This window comes from Elgaria multicarinata, chromosome 17 (genome assembly GCF_023053635.1).
Source record: "Elgaria multicarinata webbii isolate HBS135686 ecotype San Diego chromosome 17, rElgMul1.1.pri, whole genome shotgun sequence".
Classification (NCBI taxonomy): Eukaryota; Metazoa; Chordata; class Lepidosauria; order Squamata; family Anguidae; genus Elgaria; species Elgaria multicarinata.
The window spans coordinates 1,495,899-1,520,655 of NC_086187.1; the positions used below are offsets into that span (position 1 = coordinate 1,495,899).

At 42.2% G+C, this 24,757-nt stretch overlaps 2 protein-coding genes across 2 annotated transcripts in view; both read right to left on the minus strand.

The window, feature by feature from the left end:
- Positions 1 to 15,420, minus strand: part of PDPK1 (3-phosphoinositide dependent protein kinase 1) — a 52,167-nt gene extending 36,747 nt beyond the window's left edge. The window contains exon 1 of the mRNA XM_063143122.1: positions 15,326 to 15,420. Coding sequence (XP_062999192.1) covers positions 15,326 to 15,349 — 24 coding nt within the window. The 5' untranslated portion in view covers positions 15,350 to 15,420. The remainder of the gene's footprint in view (positions 1 to 15,325) is intronic.
- The window catches only part of KDM8 (lysine demethylase 8), a 402,374-nt gene that overhangs the window by 121,367 nt on the left and 256,250 nt on the right, over positions 1 to 24,757 (minus strand). The window lies entirely within an intron of this gene.

The window sequence follows — 24,757 nt, forward strand, 5'->3', positions numbered from 1 at the left end:
ACCCATCAGGTTTGGTGACCAGGACAATAGGAGATGCCCAGGGGCTACGAGATGGCTGAATAACTCCCAGTTCTAACATATCCTGGATCTCCTTTTTGACAGCTTCCAAAACTCTCCCATTCACCCTGTAAGCCGATGACCGAATAGGGGGGTGGGTCCCAGTCTGGATCTCATGCTTTATAATGTTTGTTCGCCCCGGCTTGGAGCTGAACAGGTGGGAATACTGTTGTAAAACTCCCCAAATGGCCTCCCTCACTACTGGAGAGGTGTCACTGTCCCACTTAATGCTTTCAATGCCACCCTCCTCTTTACTCTCCCTCAATAAATCGGGTTCACTTAGATTTTCATCTGGGGAGGTGCATGAAATTTGATAAATTGGGATGGTGCGCTCATAATAAGGTTTCAACATGTTAATATGCACAACCTTCAATTTTTCCACACCTGGTACTTCTAGTCGATAAGTAGTGGGATCAGTTTTATCCCGAATAATGTAAGGTCCCTCCCAACTAGCCTCAAACTGATTATTCTTTTTGAGTAAGAAGACCATGACCTTATCTCCTATTTCAAAGTTCCTGGCTCTAGCTTTTTTGTCATACCAAGTTTTCTGCTTGGTTTGGTCTTTAGCCAAATTTGTGTGTGCCAGCTCCATAACTTCCCTCATGTCATTCTGAAGGTTCAAAACATAATTTACTACGGATTCTTTCTCTTCTTCTAATTCTCCCTCCCAGCTTTTCCTCATGATACTTAAGGGACCACGTACATTCCTCCCCATCATCAGTTCAAATGGTGAGAATCCAGTGGAGTCTTGGGTAATTTCCCTAAATGCGAAGAGAAAGTAGGGCAATTTTTTGTCCCAGTCAAAGGGATGGTCTGCCACATAGGTCTTAATCATCTGCTTAATGGTGCCATTGAATTTTTCAACTAGCCCATTTGTTTGGGGGTGGAAAGCAGTGGATGTTATATGTTTGACCCCACAACACCTCCACAAACATCTCATTACATCTGAGAGAAAAGCTGAGCCTTGATCACTTAAAATTTCATGGGGGAAACCCAAGCGACAAAAGATTTTTAATAGGGCTTCTGCTACTGACAAGGCATCAACATTTCTAAGGGCTTCAGCATCCGGGAACCTTGTGGCAAAATCTATAATGGTCAATAGGAACCTTTTTCCCGTCCGTGTAGGTCTAGGGAAGGGTCCTACTAGGTCCAGTCCTATCCTAAAAAAGGGTTGGTTGATAAGTGGTAGGGGATTTAGGGGTGCCTTGACCCTGTCCCTACTTTTCCCCACCCTCTGGCAACTCTCACAGGACTTGCAAAACTCTGTGACTTCCCTGGAAATATTCGGCCAGTAATAATTAGCCATCAACCTTTTCCGGGTTTTTCCTATCCCCATGTGGCCTGCCAAAAAGGAGTCGTGAGCTAATTTCAGCAGCTGGTCCCTATATGGTTTTGGTACCACAAGCTGCTTTTCGGGCCCCCAACTTCCTTGTTTTTTCTTGGGCAACCACTTTTGGTATAGGAGTCCCCGATCCCAGAAAACCTGGTCTTTCTGAGTGTCACTAAAAGAGGTTTCTTGTGCCTCAGCTTTGGATCTTAAAACTTCCAAGCTGGGATCATTTCCTGTGTGTAAAGCAAACATGGTATCAATTTTTGCAACGATGTTTCTTGGAACAGCAGTTCCTTCAGCTGGGTTGCTAGGCAACTGCAGAGGCATGCCCTCAGCCTCTCCAGACTCGCTACAATTGTCTGACAAGCCTTCCACTGCTGCTTGTGAGCATGTAATAATAAAAACTTTTCTACCTTCTAACCCCATGATATCAGTACCTAGGATTAGAGGTTCTTCCTGACAGGAATTAACACTTAAAATACATTTCCCTGTGACTCCCCTCCACGTAACTTCCATCTCGGCTACAGGAATTTCAATTATGGGCCCCGTCACAGGTTTGATGTTAATTTTTCTGTGAGGAATAATCTCCTCCCTCATCACCAGATCTGCTCTAATCAGAGATAAACGAGCTCCAGTATCTAGAATAGCTTGATGCTTTCTTCCATTTATTAAAACATCTTCCCACAAAGATTGATCTGATTCTTTCATTTCTTCCCACACTAATGTGTAACACTGGGAACTTTGGGGATGTTTAGCATCTTTATTAATATACACTCTCCTTACTGAGGTACTTTTCTCTTTCTCTTCTCTCAGCCTGGGACATTGTGGTCTAATATGCCCCACCAACCCACAATGATGACATGTGTTTTTCCAAACATAGGTTTGGTGGTGTTTACTGCCTTTTCTGTTGGCAACTGATTTTTATTTACCTCAGCTTCCTTTTACCCCCATTAGGTTTATACCCTGGTTTAATATTATTTTCTTTAGTAGACTTGCTGGTCATATGATAGCCCCGGTTTAAGGAAAATTGATCAGCCAAGGAAGCTGCATCTTGATAAGTTTTTGGGTCTCTCTCTCTCACCAGCAATCTTATATCTTGAGGGATTTGAAAAATTAATTGATCTTTAATCATCAGATCAACTAAATCTTGTTTGGTTTTCACCTCAGCACAGGTGATCCATTTCTCAAAATGATCCGCTAATTTGTGTCCCAACTCCACAAAAGATTTGGATGACACAGCATTAAGGCTTCTAAATTTCTTCCGGAAATACTCAGGCCCATAGCGAAATCTTTTATAAACTGCTGTTTTAAATGAGGCAAAATCTAAAGCTTCCCCCACAGGAAAACTGTTATAAATTTCAGCCAGGTCTCCCTTGATCAAGTTAGGGATAAACTTCATATAATCTTGTGGCTTTACTTCCCACATCATGGCTGCCTTTTCAAAGGTATTGAAGAAAATTTGGGGATCTTGCCCCTCAACATAAGGGGTAAAGTCTTTAGGAGATAATTTGGGAGGTCTAGCCCCTTCCTCAATTCTCCTCTGATCTTCCCGCTCAAATTTTCTCTTTTCCAAAGCAATTCGTTCTAGCTCTAGCTCTCGATCTTTTTCCCTCAGCCTTTCTTGTTGTTCTATCTCAGCTCTCTTCAATTCTCTATCAGCCTCTTGCTGTTCCAACTCAGCTCTCTTCAATTCTCTATCAGCCTCTTGCTGTTCTAATTCTCTATCTCTTTGTTTTATTCTTTCGAATTCAAGTTGTCTATCAGCTTTTCGTTGTTCTAATTTCTCCCTTTCTAGCTGAATGTATTGAGGAGACATTTCTACAGGCACTTGCCTCAGAGGATTTACCTCAGTTTCAACTGCAGCATGAACTCTGTAATGTTCTATAAGAGCCCATTTCATTTCATCAACTGACTTTGCTTCAGTTGGCAAATTTAAACACTTACATCTGTTTGAAAGGGCATCTTTCTTCAACCCCAAGATCTCCATCGTTATTAGACAGAGACTTAACCTTAATAAATAAAATGGTACTGGGAGTTTTCAATTGAGATCAGGAGCGGTAAACTTGATATTTTATAATATGTATCTCACCACAGACAAATATCCTGTCAGAGAATTGTATCAGCGCAACTTCTGACTTACGTAATATGTAACTTTCACAGCTAAGGATGTCAGAGGTGCTTTACAGTAACCACCCTCTGTCCTGTTCACAAATAAAATCCTTTTTGACTTCTGTCACTATAAATGAACAGAGTCTACTTCGGATCCCGACGCTGCCACCACTTCTTATGCCACGACACAGGCTCTGAACAACAGACCACTACCACCACTTCTTATGGGGCGACACAGGCTCTGAACACCAGACCCGGCCGAGGCTACTCTCTGCTCAAGCCAAGCACCACCACTTGATACGCCTGAGGCAAGGGATAAAACCCACCTTCCTCCAAACTAAGTGAAGAAAGGGGTTTAAAATGGAGAATGGATTTTAAAATATATAATAATGTGCTGTGAGTTGTATCTGCTTAGGTGAATGATTGTCAGAGTGGGTGCTGAATGTGTAAACCTAAGATGATAAATGCCAAACAGACACGTGGGATTTTTGTGGTAATTTTAAAACCAAAGAATCAAAATTTATTTTTAAAAGTTCATAAGCTTTGTTTCAAATAACATTTAAAAACCTTTTTGAAACCTTCCATACAATCCTGTCACTCTCACATTCGCACTTTCCTTTTTCTCACACAATCACTCTTGAACTTTCTTTATTATCAGTATTGATTAATATACTTCCACTACGTGCACACCACACTCTAAAGACACCACTCACTACACTGACTCTCAAATTTCCCAGAACTTAAGTACCATAAATACAGAGAGCATAAGAGTACCTAACAAGTCTCCCTGAAAGGTTCTCTCCTGAAAAGAACAAGAACAAGAACTCACAATCCCCTCAGTCATTCCCTTATATATCACTCCTCTCCCCTCCCAAGACATTCTAACTCCGCCCACTCAGGCCAACATTCTAAAAACCACAGACTTACAAACTGCAGACATATATTTGGAATTGACTTGTGGGGTGTAAATATTGTGGTACAGAAATCCAGAGTTTAACTCTGCGCTGTGTGAAGAAGTACTTCCTTTTATTCCTCAGGGGTCCTTCTCCGCGAGCCCCTGCCAAAGGAAGTGAGGCAGGTGGCTACCAGGAGCAGGGCCTTCTCTGCTGTGGCAACTTGGCTGTGGAATGAGCTCCCTAAGGAGGTTCGCTTGGCACCTACATTATATGCTTTTAAACGCCAGGTGAAGACCTTTTTATTCTCCCAGTATTTTAACAGTCTATAAATAAATTTTAACTTTGTGTTTTAAATTTGTAATTTTGCATTGCTGCTGTTTTTATCTGGTTGAGCTTTTATATTGTATTTTATATTATGGTTTTATACTGTTGTTTTATACTTCGAATGTTTTTAATTTTTGTGAACCACTCAGAGAGCTCCGGCTATTGGGCGGTATAGAAATGTAATAAATAAATAAATATTTGCCCTGCATCTCCCACCAATCAGCTCCATGGGATGACCCCATTGGGTTCTAGTAGTATGGGAGAAGGAAAAAAAATGTCTCCCTATTCACATTCACCACACCATGCATAATTTTGTACACCTTTCTCATGTCTACCCTTAGCCTCCTTTTTTCCAAGCTAAATAACTGCAGGTATTGTAACCTTCTCTCATAGGGGAGATACTCCAGCCCCTTGATCATTTTAATTGCCCTTTTCTGCACTTTTCCCAGCTCTATATCTTTTTTTAGGTGTGGTCACCAGAACTGTATTCTAAGTGTACTTGCACCACAGATTTGTATCAAGGCAATATGATACTGGCAGTTTTATTCTCAATTCCTCTTCTAATAATGGCTAACATGGAGTTTGCCTTCTTTACAGAGGCTGCACGCTGGGTTGACATTTTCATCGGGCTGTCCAGCACAATCCCAAAATACCTTTCTTGTTCAGTCACTGCCACCTCAGATCCCACTTGCTTACATTGAACCCATCTGCTGTTTTGATGCCCACTCTCCCAGCTTGGAGAGATCCTTTTGGAGCACCTCACAATCCCTTTGTGTTTTAACAACCTTAAATAATTTGGTGTCATCAGCAAACTTGGCCACTTCACTGATCACTCCTAATTCCAGTTCATTTATGAATAAGTTGAAAATAATCCCTGTGGGACCCCACTATTTACTCCCCGCCATTGGGAGAATTTACCAGAGTTTCAAATAATGGCTGATGTCAATATTTTCAAAGGGAGAGTGATCATTTGTACATAGTATGTTCGAACGAAATTAAGACTACCTAGTACCTCCTTCACTCCAATTTAAGGCATTCCAAATTGCAGACTGGCATTTTCATCTCTCACCAACTATGTAAAGTGATGCAAATTGGGAGGAGGTTCATAGATAAGTGGGGTGGAAACATTTCAGTTTTAAAAATTTTCCTGGATTTTTCTCAGGGACAAGTGGGCTTTTTTAGAAATGTATTTTTTCATAAAATTAATTAATGACTGAGTTCGGACAACACAATAGCCAACTGTTGATTAAATAGTACACTGTTGTGTCGTCTGGCGGGGGGAAACCAGCTGCCGGAACTTTGTGGTGGAGTGCATCCCCCTGCACCCTGTCCTCCATTCGTGATTTGTTGTTATGTCAAGGGGGGGGGAGTTGTCAGGAGAGACTCTCCTGACATCATCGTTCCCCGGCCTCGGCACAGCAACTAATGGGGAAGGACGCATTGTGAAGGAATACCATCCCCAGTCCAAGGATGGTATTCCTACGCAACCTGTCCTTCCCCATTTGTTTTGTGGCTGAGGGTGGAGAGAGTTGACGATAACAGATGCTAGAGCCACCCCTTCTTTGTTTCTATGGCCCTAGCAGACGGATCTCCTCCCGACAGGAAAGGTGATCCATCCACCAGTTCTTTCTGTGGCTGCACTGCATCTTCCTCCGCAGTCACCAAAGAAAAAATTTACGGACGGATCGCCTCCCCTGTCAGTGGAGACCCATCCGTAGCTCCCTGCTTTGGTAGCAGGCCCGCACAGAGGAAGATACACTGTGCTTGCTTCAGAAGCTGTAGACAGGTCTCCTCAGGCGAGGAGACCTGTCTACAGCTTCTTGCTTCAGCAGCGGGCACGGTGCGTCTTCCTCCACGGCCACCACTATTGCAAGAAGTGGCAAACTCATCCCCTCCACTGACAGGGGAGGAGATCTGCCTGCCAGTTCTTGCTGTGGTGGCAGCCACAGGACAGAAGACCAGTCCGCTGCTTCTTGCTTCTGCAGCAGCCAGAGTGCATCTTACTCTGCGGCCGCTGCAGCAAGAAGGAGGTAGGGGACCATTTCCCCCCTCCCCCCATTGATGGAATTGCAATGCCCTGATAAGGTAAGGGGGAACCATTTGGTGGGGAGGGCAGTGAGAGCAATATCCAAATCTGCCCTTAAAGCCCACTTCATAGATGACTTATTAGCATGTTGCCCAAGTTATGGTGTCATCCGAACATGCCCAATAAAACAATGAATGAGTAGAATACTGGGCAACCACAATGGCTACAATGCCCACTAAATCTAAATCAAATGCTGTAAATTAAGCCTTCTCAGGTTATTCTTTATAAAGCATACATATTTATGTCCACAGATTATGTCCACGCTAAAATTAGTAAGTTTTCAGTACCTCCATTTATTTCCTTAATCAGATAGTACCCTGAAATCCTGATAGAATTTATTATGCAAATATCACATCTAAACTATACTCAATATACTCTATGGGGCAGGCGGGCGAGTGGAGTTCCTGGGCAATTATATCAGTTGAACAATTTTTTGGCTACCGAGAAAACTTTTGAGATTTATATCACATGGAAAATTTACAAAGCATTTTCTTTCCTTTTTTTAGTTTTGTTTAGTAAATTTACTCAGAACATGTAAAATCAGATCTCAATCAATGTAGGGCAGCAGAAAATGCTCCAGAAACTTACATCTCTAATAATAATAAAATGTATGTATATAGCGCTTTGTTACAAAGTGCTCTACATGAGTTAAAATAGGTCAGCAGTTTACAAAAGTGCAATACAGTAATTCTGATAAAAAGAACTTAGCTGGATGTAAAAGAACATAACAATAAAACCTTAAACTAAAACCCATATAAAGTGTGTAGTGGCCACAAGGACCATCAGTATGCTCTATCTCAGGAACAACTACCATCTCCCCCAATTCCAAAAGAAAGGTTTTCAAACTTTTCTTGAACACCTCCAAACTCCCAGTTAACAGCAGTGGCAGGGGGAGTGAATTCCACAGTTGAGGAACAAGGTCCTGGAATGCACAATACTAAGAGGCATTGTTCAGAGGAGGGCAACCAGGATGTGTTCAGAGGAGGGCAACCAGGATGATCAGGGGTCTGGAAACAAAGCCCTATGAAGAGAGACTGAAAGAACTGGGCATGTTTAGCCTGGAGATGAGAAGATTGAGGGGAGACATGATAGCACTCTTCAAATACTTAAAAGGTTGTCACACAGAGGAGGGCCAGGATCTCTTCTCGATCCTCCCAGAGTGCAGGACACGGAATAATGGGCTCAAGTTAAAGGAAGCCAGATTCCAGCGGAACATCAGGAAAAACTTCCTGACTGTTAGAGAAATACGACAATGGAATCAGTTACCTAGGGAGGTTGTGGGCTCTCCCACACTAGAGGCCTTCAAGAGGCAGCTGGACAACCATCTGTCGGGGATGCTTTAGGGTGGATTCCTGCATTGAGCAGGGGGTTGGACTCGATGGCCTTGTAGGCCTCTTCCAACTCTGCTATTCTATGATTCTAAGACACCACGATCTGTGAGGTAGAACGGGTCAGGATGGATCTGGTGGCCTGGCCCGTTACATACCAGGACAAAAGAGAGAAAAGTTAAATTAGGTGGTGCAACCATAGAACCCTGAAGACCAGGACCAGTATCTTAAATTGGTGCCTAGCCTTCAATGGACGCCAATGCAGGGCCCTACAATGACAGGAGTTATGAGCAAATTGGGGGAGATCAGAACAGTCCTAACAGCACTGTTCCGGACCAGGGTCAAAAGACAGAGAGGAAAGAGGAAGACAATTACAGTAATCCAGGCATGAGACAACTAAGGCCTAAATCAAGAGGTCCGCAGTTGCCTGAACAGTTACAGGAACCTGCAAATCCAGCAGACGTTCAATAGATGGAAATTGCAAGCCCTCGTTATGTTCTCATTAAAGGAACACAGCGAGAAATGGTCACCCACTGCTCTAACAGTCAGGAAGTTTTTCCCGATGTCCAGCCAGAATTTGGCTTCCTGTAACTTGAGCCCATTATTCTGTGTCCTGCACTCTTGGATGATCGAGAAAAGATCCTGGCCCTCCTGTGTGTGACAACCTTTCAAGTATTTGAAGAGTGCTATCTTGCCTCCACTCAATCTTCTCTTCTCAGGAAAAGGGGACACAGGGTAGTATAAAGGGATGAAGGGAAGGGATCAAGAGGACAAGTAGTGAGTGGGGAGGAAGAAATCATTTGGGAGACTTGGGCCTCAGTAACCTCATTAAAATCAAAGCCACTGGGGGATGGGGATTAGAAAATGGAGGGGGAGAGGGAAGAGGAGCAACAGCAGGGAAGGTGGCAGATATTATTGCCACCTAGTTCACAAAAAACTCCCCCAGCTGCACTGCTGAGAAAGCTGGAGAACCAGGAGGATCAGAAGGGGTGGCTGTGCCTAATAGGCCTCTGATAGTGGGCATGAGCCTGAGCAGCTTTGATGGCCTGATAAAATTGTTTCACCACCTCCACATGACCAAGGTAGGCCTTAGATGCTACAGTGTACTCAGTGGCACCAAGTTCCTCTCCTTTCCTGTACCTCCACTCCAAGTGGCAAACCTAAGCCTGCTCCAACCTCAGCTTTAAAGAAAGCCAGGGCCTGGGATCATGTGCTGAAAGCCCTCAGGATTTAGGTGGGGCACAATGGTTAAGAGCTGAACATGTGGCAGACAAGAACATCTCTTCCATTTTGTCAACTGTCATAGAATCGCTCTTCCCAGCAAAGACCTCGTCCCAATGATAGGGTGACCATATGAAAAGGGGGACAGGGCTCCTGTATCTTTAACAGTTGTATTGAAAGAGGAATTTCAGCATGTGTCATTTGTATATATGGGGAACATGATGAAATTTCCTCTTCACCACAACAGTTAAAGCTGCAGGTGCCCTGCCCTCTTTTAAATCTGGTCACTCGAGTATAGCTCCTGCAGCTTTAACTGGTCACCCTACCCAATGGGCATCTCGTATAAGTGAGCCTTAGGTCACTGGTGTAATCTTTGGGAGGTCCCTACAAATGAAGGAGCCAGTGTGGTGTAGTGGCTAAAGTGTCGGAGTCTGGAGATTCGGAATCTAGTCCCCACTCGGCCATGAAAGCTTATTGGGTGACTTTGGGCCAGTCACAGACTCTCAACCCAACCTATCTCACAGGGTTGTTGTTGTGAGGATAAAATGGGGCGGAGGAGGATTATGTATGCCACCTTGGGTTTCTTGGAGGAAAAAAGGCTGGATATAAATGCAATAAATAATAAATAAATAAGGAGAAATGCACCAAGAAGTGGTCTGAATGACCCGAATCTAGTCCCGAAAATGGGGATAGGGGTCAACTCCTGAACAATAAGAGCCAAAACCCCACCAGATGAATGTGTAGGAGAGGAAAGAATCTTAAGGCCAAAGGAGAATATAATAGACTGAAAGCTGGCTCCAATGGCATTGGAGTCCAAGTGGATGTTAAAGACGCCTGCAATACAATTCCCAAAGGGAAGGGAGGAAAGCCAGGCAGTGAATTCCTCAAGAAATTCTTCATAACTTCCCCCACGATACACACAACCTGTAATCTCTGGCTTCACATATTCAGTTTTTAGATTTTTATCCCACCTTTCTTCCTGGGAGTTCAGGATATCACGTGTCCTCCCCCTCCCCCCAAATATATTTGTGAAGCAGGTCGCACTCAAGAACATGTGCCTGACCAAAATCATCCAGGGACCTTCATGGCCTGAGCAGTCTGAACCCAATACTCTTAATAACAGCACTCTGGGATTATTATTAATATTTATTTATATAGTGCCATCAATTTTTATGGTGCTGTAAAGAACAAAATGTAGTTAGTCAGGTTGTTTCCTAACTAACCAAGAAACCTCTCAGAGTCATGGTAGGACATCACCATTTATGACAGCCAAGGCAAAACCAATGACAGAAACAAATGAAGGTATTATGACACTGTTACATACATCAATGGTGTGATTACATTTGGAATAACATATATTTTGGGTCACCCCATCTCAAAACAGTACATCATAGTTGGAGATGTAAAATTTCCGGAAATTTTGAAGTCATGAAGAAAACTGGGGTTTTTCCAGGTTTTTTGGGAAAATTGAAATAATGCAATATTAGCATTTTTTACAGATTGAAAGTCACTTTGTTACTTTAGGAACATAAAATGTAATTATGTCCAAGTTGGTGTGGCATAAAATTATTACATTTGGTATATTAAAAGTACAGTGTATTCAAACAATTATTACAAATTAAATTTACATTTTTAAAAACAACCTTTTGGTAACAAATGGAGCTACAAGCTCCTGAACTGTAAGGAACCTCTTTGGTTTTGCCAGTTTACAAGAAACAGGCAAAAAATAATTTAAAACAACAACAGAGGAAACCATCAACATTAGTAACAGGTATGTCTCCGCTTGTCCACAGTGTCAAGCTGACATAAAGCACCCATTCCCATAAAAAGAATTGAGAAAAAGAGGGGACCAAGATTCAATGAATATGCATGAAATTTATTCAGACTTATTTTCAGAGCTATAGCTATCACTATCAGTTTAAGTCTCTGCTTCAGTGGCAGTGCCCCCTAGAGACAGAAATGCATCTTACTCTTGCATTTGAGAGTTGTAGTCTCAATTTGCAACCTAGGACTTGCTTGTCCTCGGTGCACAGAAATTGTCATAAGAAATCATTTGGAAAAATAAGTATCTGAACACCTTTTCTTAAACATTTTACTCATCATGCTAAAATAAAACATCCCGTAATCCATTTTTCTTCATTTTTTCCATTTTTCAGAAAAAAACTAAAAAATGCCTCAGGAAAAAAAAGGGGGGAAACATTTTTTTCTGAATTTTTCAGGTGTTTATCCTGGCCTTCACATCTCTAACCATAGTTCTGAAAAGTTGCAGAGAAGAACAACTGAAATGATCAAGGGCTTATTTTTTTATATATACTTTTTATCCAAAGGTGAAGGGGGAAGATGACATAAATGGGGTAGGAGGACATGATAGAATTTCGTAACATTATGGAATTACCATGAACAGAAGGGAGCACACCTCCAAGTGCCCAACCATGGGCCCACTGGAGTTAATATGCAATTACAGTTCAAGATCCCATGGTCTATGAAAGATGGAATCACTCTTGAGGGTATACCTCTGGAAAAACAAGGAGGACACCATTCCCTTGAAGATGCCACTGAAAAAGACACAAGAGGGAGCCACTGGAATGAGAAAGATCTGACAGGTTCAAAAGGTTCTTACTCAAGGCCTACTCCTGCTGAGGTATGAATATTCAGAAGGGACTTGTAGCAGAGCGGTAGGGCACACACTTTGCATGCACAATGCCTCAGGTTCAACCCCAATATCAACAGGTAGTGCTAGAAAAACTCCTGCCTGAAACACCAGAGAACTGCTACCAGCCAGTGTTGACAATACTGTACTAGATTAACCAATCTAGCTGCATTAATAGAAGTATAGCTTCCAAATCATGCGAGGTACTGGTTCCCGGCAATAGTTAGGCCTCATCTTGAGTATTGCATCCAGTTCTGGGCTCCACAATTCAAGAAGGATGCAGACAAGCTGGAGCGTGTTCAGAGGAGGGCAACCAGGATGACCTGGAAACAAAGCCCTATGAAGAGAGACTGAAAGAACTGGGCATGTTTAGCCTGGAGAAGAGAAGATTGAGGGGAGACACGATAGCACTCTTCAAATACTTAAAAGGTTGTCACACAGAGGAGGGCCAGGATCTCTTCTTGATCATCCCAGAGTGCAGGACACGGAATAATGGGGTCAAGTTGCAGGAAGCCAGATTCTGGCTGGACATCAGGAAAAACTTCCTGTTACAGCAGTGCGACAATGGAACCAATGACCTAGGGAGGTCGTTGGCTCTCCCACGGTAGAGGCATTCAAGAAGCAGCTAGACAGCCACCTGTCAGGAATGCTTTAAGGTGGATTCCCACATTGAGCAGGGGGTTGGACTCGATGGTTTTATGGGACCCTTCCAGCTCTACTAGCCTTTGACTCTATTCCTCTGACTCAATGGCTCTGTTCAGAAGACACCTTAAACCATGGCTTTAGCCATGGTGAATAAGGCAAAAAGCCTTATTCACCCTGGTTAAAGCCGTGGTATAAGGTGTCTCCTGAATGAGGCCAAAATGTACCTCAATAACTATCAAAGCTAAGTCATCAGGACAGACAAATGTTGGGTTTAAGTACTTTAACAACACATTCAGGACTTAAGAATGTTTCTCCCTCTGAAAGTAGTTCAGAAGCTTCAACCAGTGCAACTGTCTGGATACTGGTAACAACCAGAAAATCTGAATATATTACACCAATTTTGCTCCAATTTCACTAGCTGCCTATACACTTTGAAGCCCAATTCAAAGGACTGTTAAGCTTCAAGGCCCTAAACATTTTGAGTGCAGAGTATATAAAGTATCACCTTCACCCATGCAACCCTGCCCACATAGTAAGATCTGTTTCAGAGGGCTTACATTCATGCCAATCTGTGAGGTGCTAGATTATTGAGCACATGGGACAGGGCCTCCTCAGCTTTGAACAACCATGGAATGACCCCTCTGTTCCACCACTTAATCATTGAAATAGGCCTTAAAAACCTTGCTTTTCAAGAAACATACACTTAGTTACTTAGTAGTTGAAATTTTACACTGTATTTCAACTTCAATCTGATTTGAGATTAAGAAATGTCAAAGCCTCTACATCAGCATCAGTTTACAAATAACAATTATCAATATAGCATGAAGCAGGCTTTCCATCTCACTCAAAAGTCTGGACATGTGATTGATTCATCCAAGTACAGGCCTCTGAAGCCAGAGAGATGGTTTATAATTCAGCTGCTGACACTGACACTGCAGCCAGCTTTGAGAAGACTGGGAGTGACCAATGAAGTGCAACTTCTTAGCAGTACAGGACAGTGGGGGAAAGGGGTTATTACTTGAAAGAATAATATAATTAATGTCTTGATGATGTACAATAGGCTCCATCACCTAACCAGAAGCCCCATCACCTAACCAGAAGCCCCAACAGTCAGTTGATAGGATTTTGAGGACATAACCCACCTCTCACTTAAAAGAACCACCACATGGGATATTAAAAATCCAGGATATTGAGGAAGATGCTATAGGAGGAAGACCCATCTGTACATCTCTGGTGAACACAGGTATACATTCATTGCAAATATGATTGCATGACATCTAACAGATGCAGACAAAACCAGCAGAAAATAAAACTGCATGAGACCTGGAATAAAGGTCAATTCAGAGGTAGCCTGAACAGGGGTAGGCAGAAGGTAGATCACAATCTACTGATAGATTGGCAAGCAGTTCTGGCTCACAACTGTTTAACTATAGCAACAAAACCTTCCCCTCAAGCCAACCCCAAATAGGTGATTGAAAAAGAACGCTTCAGATGTGGATTTTTATGTGAAACAGCTCATAAACTTGGTTCTGCTTACTGATCACAAATTCTTGGGGTGACCATCTGTCTCTAACCCTTATCTTCCATTTCCCTCTCCACTGCAAGCCCTAAGGGAAAAATGTATTTCTCATCCTGCTGATGAGGTCATATAGAAACAACAACAATCCTTCTTTTTCAAGCTCATGAGATGTAAGATGAGGACTGGGCCAATTCCCTACACTGTGTCAATTTTCATCAAAAGGCAAATTGATATGCATTTGTGAAGTAAGTGGGGGAAAGCAGGACTTGACATGAAATACACTCAGGTAGCTGCAATAAAATGAGAATCTTTCATTGATTGATAATGGTTATCAATTTTGCTAATAGAAGAAGCCATAACAACCGAACTGATAATTTTTAATTGGGACAGAAAACCAAAAAGGTTGTGGAAAACAAGCAGCAAGTACTACTTGTCAATACTAAGAAAAGGGGGAAACATACTGTACAGCAGCACTTCTGGTAATATAGGGTTAAGAGAATTAATTGAGCCAAGATGTGCCATATCGAAATCTCCCCGCCCCACTCCGATATACGAACATGTTTTGTATGACACCCCCCTTCGAAGAAGCAATTCTTAGCTAAAGTACAAAAAAATTGTGGAGCACGTGGGAAATGAGTTTTTAAGTTACAACAGTATGCCACCGCCCACAAAAGGCAGGCAGGCAGGCGGGGGGGGGGGGCACATCACGCTGCTCCATCGTCAAAGCTAAGTAGCCTAGTATGGTCGGCCCAGGCCAACCCATGTATGGGGCGCTTCCGGCAGTCTCCACTCACACACCGCAGCGAAAATGAAGCACGCCGCAAACAATCTCTCAGCTTCTGGGAAGGACCTGGGCTGCGACGCAGCCCCACCTCCGGAGTCTCCGGCGCGGGGCTGCCTTCCACCGACTCCAGGTGCGCGAGGCCTCCGCCACCGCGCCCAGTTGTTCGCCGCGCCAAGGGCGCTTTCGTTCCCAGCCTCCTGGCTCACGTCCCCGCGGGCGACGCCAAAGCGCACGGGGGAGCCTGCCAGGCGCCGGAAAGAGGCTGTGTCGCCTCACCTCGCCCGCCCTCCGCTGGTGCCCCACTCGCACCGCGACTCAGCCCAGCCTCCCGGAAGACGACGGGGACGGGCCACCACGTCCTCGCCACTGGACCTACCAGGGGGCTGCCGGTGCTGGCCATGGGCCCTGCCTGCCTGGACGTCCTCCAAGCGCCTCCGCCGCGCTCCAAACAGAGAGTGCGACCCAATGGGACGCCCGCGTCCTCCGTGAGTGACGTCACCACAACAATGCCCTCTTCCGCTCGGGGCAGGCGGGATTTCCGCCAGGCGCGCTTCGGCACTGGCTCGGCAGCCAGTCTCTCTTTCCCTGCTTCTGGTCTCGCGAGACTAGGGTGCGCGTGCGCCGGGGGGGCGGGGCGGGGAGAGGAAAAAGGGAGGCGGGGCCGTAGCTCAGCCATCTCCTGAGGGGAAGAGGGAAGGGGACGCGAAGCAGTGCGCAGGCGCCGCGCCTCTCCGGAAAAGGAGGAGTCAGTCTTTCCGCCCACCGCGTATCCCGTGATGCGTGGCGCGCTCCGTTACCTGCTCTTAGCTCAGTACTTCCGGCGCTGAGTCTTCCCTATAAATTCATACGCTCGGCCTCTCACGAAGAGTACAGCCTCCGGGTTGTTTGGGGTGCGGATGTTTTCCCCGCGGCGGAAGTGAGCTATAGAAATCGCAGCGGCGGCGGCGGCCCTGTCATCATCTCCCCCGCTCGCAGCCGAAATGTAGCAGCGGCCTGGTCCTTGGGCGGGGACGATGCAGCCACGCAACGCCTGGATCCTCCCGCCGTTCAGAGCCCCACCCTGTAGCTTTTCTGCCCCCACGTGTATGTGGTGGTGTGCTGGCAGTAGCCTATAGAAGTAGTTTCCTGCAGTCTGGTTTTGTTCTATCTGACTAGCTGTGAGTTGCAAGACAAAAGGGGTCGTGTGGTTAAGACTGAAATGCCTTGGCTTTCATCAGAGAGTTTTTATTTACTTTTTATTTAAAAGGGTTTTTGCACCACTTTTCAGGGCACACTGCCCCCACAATGCAGTTCACAAAATTGCAAAAAGCATGAACATGCAAGCTACAGTTAAAATGCAGACATATATGGCAGCTGTTAATAGTTTTTAACCACCAAATGCAGGCTGGAATAAATGTGTCTTCAGTGTTGTTTTTTAAAGAGCCAGCTGTGATGAAGCCATAATGTGCCCCCTCCCCACTGAGAAAGCCCTACCGTAGTACCCACCAGTCTAATGGCTCTTGCTGGTAGGCCAGAGAGTGGTGCCTCCAGCACTGATCTTAATGCATGGGCAGGGTCATACAGGTGTAGGTAATCCTTTAGATAACATGGTCCCAGCCTTTTAAAGATTTACAGGCCAAAGTCAGCACCTTGATTTGGGTCCAGAAACTCTGACAGCCAATGTAAAAAATATAGAATAGGAATAATATGATCTGAATGCCTTAGCATTCTAGCTGCTACTACATTCTGTACCAGCTGAAGTTTCCAAATCATCTTCAAAGGCAGCCCCACATAGAATGCATTACAGTCATCAAATCTGGATGTAGCCAAGGCATGTACCACTGTGCTTAAATGTCCTACTATGACTGGGTCAGGCTCAACCCTGGGGCCCAACTATGGGGCAAATCCAGTAGTGGGTCAGGAACAGGCAAAAGGTCAAGCACAGTTGTATCAGTACAGCTGCTGGAACAACGCCTTTCTAGCAGCTCCAGTGCCTTGATGTGTCCTTCCTTAACCTTGCCTTGTGACTGCTCCTCTGTGCTGCTGACCTTTGGATTACTGCAAGACTCTGCCCTGGACTATGTTTGATAGTCCAAAAATGCAAAAGCAAGCAGTTCTTGGCTTGATGGGCATCCCCGCCGAGCTCTGTAGTATCTCAAAAAACTCTCCTTCCTTTAGGTTTTATTGTTTTAACATTATGCTAAGGTTTGTGAAATCACAGTCAGCCCCTGATGGATGTGTTTCTGAAACATGTAGAGCAGATTAAAGAAATCATTAAAAATTAAAGAAAAAGATTGTTTCATAGCACCAGAGCTTGGCTATTTTTCCCCCTCCACAGAAATAATTCCTTCTTAACAGCCCTGAGTTTTTAGCCTTTCAGCAAGAGTAATGGCAGGCTGAGATGAAACAAAAAGAAAAGGAACTGGAACTTGAAAAAATCAAAAAGGAAAGGAAATGGAACTTAAAAGTAATAAGAATTAAAGAGAAAAGGATAGAGAAATAGAGCTTTTAAAATTACAATAAGCTGACAGAAAGAAAAGGTTAAAGAACTCCAACAAATTTTAGAAATAGACAAAGAAAGAGATTGAGTTTTGGAATTAGAATGTAAACAGGAAATTCTAAACAAGCAGCTGAACACAAAGGAAAAGATGGGGAGGAAAATAAACCTCTGAAAGTTACTCCAAAAGATTTCTCAACCTATGAAGTGAAAAACTTTTGAAAAATCAGCTCAGTTATTTTTTTTATATATTTTTTTTATTTGCAATACTTAAACATACACCATTACAATTAAAAGAAAAACAACATACTACATAAATGTTGAATAACATTAATAACATATCTATATAACATAGTCATACTTAACATATAAGTGCACCCCCCACCTCGGGATCTTATTCCTGATTCCAAAATCTCATACTTTCTTCTACTGGTGGTTTCCCACTTCCCTTAGAAAACACAAATATTAGGAACTGTTTCCAGATTCCTTCAAAATCATTCGTTTTTGCTATACCTCTTCTCACTTTAATATTACATGTCAATTTGTCATTAATAGCTATATCCCATACTTCTTTATACCATTCTTCAATACAATAATCCCCTTGAATCTTCCAGTTCCTAGCTACAATCAGCCTTGCTGCAGTCAGCAAATTCGTTATCAATTCCATAACTTCATTTTTACATTTTAAGTCTTCAAATAGTGACAGTAATGCAACTCTTGGTGTTGATTCTATCTTCATTCCCACAATTTCTTCAATCTCCAAAAACGCCATCTTCCACAATTTTTGTACATATTTGAATTCCCACCACATATGTAAATACGTTCCTTTCCCCCACAACCTCTCCAACAGTTTGCTGAATGTTGATTATTTATCTTGTTTAATCTAACGGGTTAGGTACCACCTCCATATAATTTTATAATAATTCTCTTTTATTCTCACTGACATATTTCTCAACACTCTTTGTCTCCATAATCCATCCCAACTCTGTTGTCCTATCTGTACCTTCAAATCTGTCTCCCAAACCACTTTCCCTGAACTATCCATCAACCCTTTCTCAAGCAATGTTCTATATATTTCGCTCATTAATCCTTTTGTCACTATATTTTTTCCTTTTTCAGTTTCTTTTTTAACAATTAACTCCTCAAACTTCGACAACTCTCTACAGTCTCCATTTTCTCTTACCCAATTTTTAGTCCATTGTTCTAGTTGCCAATAATTTAACCAAGTTAATTTTTTATCTTTTAAAACCTCTTCCAAGTCCTCTCTTGTAATCATCCCTCTTAACTATTCCCTTAATTTCATTTTATTTTTCTCTATTAAAACTTTACTTAATCTACTCTTTAAGTCCTCAGGGAAATTCTTTAACATTATTACCGGTGATAAAGGGGAGCTGCTCGAAAGCAACTCCCTTTTATATTTACTCCAAATTTCCCAGTGAAACTTCAAGAGCGGATTACCTATACTTTCAACCCATTTTTTTCCTCCTTCCCTAAAAAATACATTTTCCAACTTCACCTCTATATTACTTGAAGTTTTATCCTCCATCCAATCTAAATCTCCTACTCCTATAATTGCTTCCACAATATGTCTTAACCTATTAGCTACATAATATAGGTTAATATTTGGGAGACCCAATCCTCCCTTTTTTTGGCTTAAATACCATTTATTCTTATTTACCCTCACTTTCTTATCCCCATTACAATAATTACTTATGATGTTTTGCCAACTTTTTAACTCTAATTCTGAATTTTTTATTGGTAGCATCCTAAACACAAAATTGATCTTTGCTAAAATCTTCATTTTTATTAATGCTATTCTTCCAAACCATGATAAATTTAATCTTTTATATTTTTCCATTTTTACTAAAATCTCTTTTTTTTAAACTATTTAAATTCTCCTTCTCTAAACTCTCTAATTGTTTTGTAATTCTAATTCCCAAATATCTAATCTGTTCTTTAACTCTCATTTCTATTCCCTTTCCTTCCCACTCCTTCTCTTCCTTTTTAGTATAATTAAATAACATCATCTCTGATTTGGACCAATTTATTCTTAGCCCAGTAATTTCCTCAAACTCTCTCAATTGCTCTTTAATTCTTTCCATCTTTCTTACTGGATTTTTAATAGTTAGAAAAGTATCATCCGCAAACATATTCAATTTTTTTTAAAATACCACCTATTCCTTCTATCTCCCCATCATCTCTTATTGCATTTGCCAATAATTCCATAACCATTACAAACAGGACAGGCGAGAGTGGACATCCTTGTCTTGTCCCTCTGGCTAGTCGTATCTTATCCGTAACTCCATCATTCACTACCACTACGGCTGTATTTTGAGAGTATAAGTGTTCTATTATAGCTTTAAATTTATTTCCAAATCCCATTTTATTTAAAACCATCTTTAATGCCTGCCAGCTCACACAATCGAAAGCCTTAAAACTATCCAATGCCAAAATTCCCGCTTTAGTCTTAGACTTTTTTATCACCTGTATTACATTTAAAACTCTTCCCACTAAATTATGCATTTGTCTACCTGCTACAAATCCACATTGGTCTTCCCCTATATATTCAGCTATAAATTTATTTAACCATTTTGCTAAAATAGTTGAGAAAATTTTAGCATCTTGATTTATTAACGAGATAGGTATATATGAATCAGGGACAGTCAAATCCTTATCTGGTTTTGGAATTAAAATTATCAACGAATGTTCCCATGATTCTGGTATCCTCTCTCCTTCCAATATGGCGTTATATAACTTCAATAATTTTGGTACTAAAAACGTTTTAAAAACTTTATAATATTCCGGTCCTAAACCGTCTACCCCAGGTGATTTACCCACTTTCAAATTCTCAATAACCTCTTCAATTTCTCTTTGAGATATTATCCTCTCCATTAGCTCTTTATCTTCTATTTCCATTCCCTTCTTTATATACTTTTCTATATAAACTTCCATCTTCTTTTTTTGAGTATCCTTTTCCTTATATAATTCTTGATAAAATTCTTGAAATTTTTTTATTTTACCCTTCATTATATGACAATAATTCCCTTGTTTATCTTTCAATATTCCTATCCCATTCCTAGCTTTTTCCTTTTGTGTGATTCTAGCTAGCAATCTAACTAGAATCCACCTCATAGGCTCCGGCAGTGACTGAGGAGGGCGTGAAGACCAGGCACCACCAACACTTTTTGTTGGAGGTCTGATCGTCTCCTGCTCTTTAACAGAGCCTTGAGGGGCTCAACAGCGCAATGCTGGGAGGACCAACTTAATTAAATGGGATGAGGGAGGTCTTCACGGACTGGTAAGTGGGTCTTTACTTTAAGGAAAGGAAAAAGGGGGGGCGACTTTAAAAGTTCCAACCTGCGTAGACGCCATAGGGAGTAAGAACAGGTAAAAGCCCCATGAACTTGCCTTTAATCAGAGAGGGTCTGATTAAAGCGGCAGTCATCGTCCAATGGTTAAAAATGGGAACTAGCCTTGCAGTCCTTTGGTGTGTATTTTGAAAAAATTGTCTAAGTTTGGGGGGGACGGGACCCGATGACGAAAAAGAACATGATTCAATGTTGTAATCGATAGTGGCTGCAGTATAAACTTGAATGTGGGGAAGTTTGGCCAGAAAATCGGTTGTTGAGCTACAATGTTATTTTGCAATTGGTGTTGTTTTGCTGGCAGGAAGGCAAATGGGATGTTGTATGTGGATGTGTCTTTGTTTTAAGATGAGCCGACTCAAAGGGCTTGTGGTATATCAGGGGGTAGTTGGGCTATGGCTATACAGACAAAGGGAGGGGCGAGATGACAGATGGAAGAACAGGAGGAAGACGTACAGTTGTTTGTTCCTCCCTGTGCAATTTCTCCCTCCGTGACCCCGCCCTGTGATGTGAACCGTGCATCACCAAAGGCGACAACTAGTGAAGGGCAGGGGGGGCTCGCCCAGTCTTCCCCTTACCAGACGTCATTGTACTGTAAAAAGTTTGCCAGGGGCCTAAAGAGGACCCCTCCTGTTTTTATGAGAGGTTCAACAGGCAGAGATTTTCAGAACAGAGTCTCCCAGAAAGAAAAATAGATCCATACAGAGTTTTCCTATTAGTGCAGTGGCTTAGCAAAAAAATCGTGCACATTGTGATACAAGTGTGAAATTTGGTATGGTGGTATTTATGACCATGTAGATTAAAATGAGATCTAGGGGCAACTTGGGAAATTATCATAGTGGCCGCCATCTTGGGAAATGGCGGCCAAAATCCAGTTTTCGCACAATAACTCTATTATTTGTAATCTCACAGAAAAGATGTCTGAATACAAAATTAAGAGCGTAAAATTTGCTACAAAAAAGTCATTAACAATCTTTTCATAGGAGCAACCCTCGTTGAGATATAAAGGTTTTATTCCTACCCATTTGTCTGAGGAGTCAACAAGATGCACTATCTCACCCTCATTCCAATCTTGCACGTTGTGTTGCAAGCCTGAAACTTTCAGAGGTCACATTTTACACATTGTTCAACAAGAATACGTACTGAGGCATCAATTTGGGGTGGTTGGGAAGAGAGTTACCCTATTTCTTCGATTCTAAGACGCACTTTTCCCCCCATATAAACATCTCTAAAAACAGGGTGCGTCTTACAATCGCAGGTGTGTCTTAGGGTTTTTTTTCCTGTTGGCGGTACTGAAATTAGTGTGTGTCTTACAATCGATGGCGTCTTACAATCAAAGAAATACGGTAATAGAAATAATGCAAAATTTCCATAAGAGGCTCATTGATTCTTTCTGGATCTGGGTTTCAGATAATTATAGAAATCTGTTTACTGAATAGCAAATGTATTAAATTAACTTGTAACACACATAAAAATTACATTTAACTATTTTTGTTTTTTAAAATAACAGAGCTTAAAACTTTTGTTTTTAGTGATTTTTTTTAGTCTCGACTACATCCTCCATCACACTGACACATCACAGTACAAGGTAGTCCAGCAGCACTGTATTTGCATCTGTTATTAGTGTCACATTTTGTTTTACAGCCACAAGAAAGCAACTCGAGGTAGGATTTTGAAACAGGAGGAAGTGTAGTCCACGTAGGTAGCCAACCAGATTTAGCATCTTTCTCCCATCCCCAGTTGCTGGGATCAGGGTATGATGGTATTGGCTGTAAAGAGGTTCCCCCCACACATGACCTGCTTCAAAGATAGCACAGGGAAGTTTATTTATTTATTAAATTTATATACTGCCCAATAGCTGAAGCTCTCTGGGCGGTTTACAAAAGTTAAAAACAGTGAACATTAAAAAGTATACAAAATTTAAAACCATCAAAAATATAAAAAACAACAGTATAAAACAACAGTATTCATTCATTCATTGTTTATTGTTTGTAGCCAATGGCCATCACAACATCATAAAACATTAAAACATTTAAACATTAAAAGCATTAAAACATTAAAACATTAATGTGATTTAAACTGTTGAAACGGTAGGACAAGTTAACACATTAAACAAAATAGAGCAGCAATAAAAAATGTTATCTTAAATCAATGCCATACTCTTTGTGTTATTGTCTGCCTTACCCAAGGTCAGAATCCAGACCTGCCACAAAAGCTCTCCTTAACTTTAATGCTGCTAGGGCAAATAGGGCCACCCTGTAGCTTACAAAGTTGTCTGTGTCTGCCAGCAACCACCTGATTTTGAACTCTTCCGTGTGGCCTTCAAGGAAGTTTAGAAAGGGGAGGATGCATTTGGTCCGTGGTGATTTATAAAGGTGGCAGTGAAGAACATAATGAGCCAAGTCCTCAACTTGGCCTGCTCCATGTATGCATAAACGCTCATTTACGGGACAGTTACCATATCTCCCCTTCAGGAGTTCCGTAGGCATCTGTTGAAATCTTAATTGCGTGAACGCTCGCCTGACAGGGAAAAAGGTTAATTCCTTGAGATATGAAGCCATTTTGTGGTCCTGCTTGAACTTAGGATACCAAATGGCCAACTTACATTTCCTAACCTGTTCAAGGTCGATCCCAATATCATTACTGAATATTATATCACGGATTTGGCGAACAGGTAGGGCGTGTAAGGTTGTGACTGAGAGAGGTGAATAGGATGACATCAATCTTCTAATAGTACGCACCCATCCCTCCCTATCCTGTAGGTCCAAAAAGCACATTTTTGCTAGGTGTTGCCCAGGCATCAGGCAGAGCTTTTTCATATAAAGAATGACAGATTTATGTACACGAGCTCTCAGGGAGGGGATGCCTATTTCTGTTCTTAATAGTGCTCCAGGCATATTATGTGCCACTGCCAAGAGAGTGCATAGAAAGTTATTCTGAATAGGTTCTAATTCATTTTTGTAATAGGCACCCCATATGGGTGCACCGTACAAAAGATGTGCTATTATTTTGGCAACATAGACCTTTACTGTGGGTTCGACTAAGTGGTGTCCCTTTGTATAATACAGCTTTTTAATAGGGCCCAAGAGGCGACTGCTAGAGGTTGAAATTGCTTTAATGTGGGCATGCCACAGGGTGTTCTCCGAGAAGTGAAGACCCAGGTATTTGAAGGAATGTGTCTGCTCGATAACTTGTCCATCTAAGATCCATCTATGATGAACGTGGCTCTTAGCAAATACCACCACCTTAGTCTTGTTGTAATTGACAGTTAGGCCCTCCTGCTTGCAATACCCTCCAAGTTGTGTAAGTAATCTCCTCATACCCACTTGAGTTAGTGAAATGAGGGCCATGTCATCGGCATAAAGCAAGGCTGGAACCTTCATCTTTCCAATTGTGGGAGGGAAAAAAGTAGGGGCATAGAGTTTTTGAGTTATGTCATTAATATAAAGATTAAATAATAGCGGGGCCAGAATACAGCCTTGCTTGACTCCTTTTGATGTCAAGATGGGATCAGAGAGGGAGCCTGCTATACCATACCGGATTTCAATGTCTGTATTGGAGTATAGGCGCTGTATAAGGGAGAGGAGGCACTTCTCGATTGATAAAGCCTGCAGCTTACTCCACAGCCTCTGTCGGTCTATGGAATCAAAAGCAGAGGAGAGGTCTACAAAGGCAACATACAACTTCCTTGGTGGATTATTTGTGTACTTTTGTATTAGGTAATTCAGAACATAGCACTGGTCGATTGTACTATGACCCTTACGGAAGCCAGCCTGTAACGGGGAGAGGATGTGAAACTCCTCAACCCATTGTTCTAATTTCTCCAATAGGTGCCTTGCGTACAATTTGGCGGGAACATCGAGCAAACTTATCGGGCGGTAATTGTTAGGGTCCTGAGTGTTACCTTTCTTATGTATTGGGACCACCACACTAGATGTCCAACCTCTTGGGAGAGCACCTGTTAAGT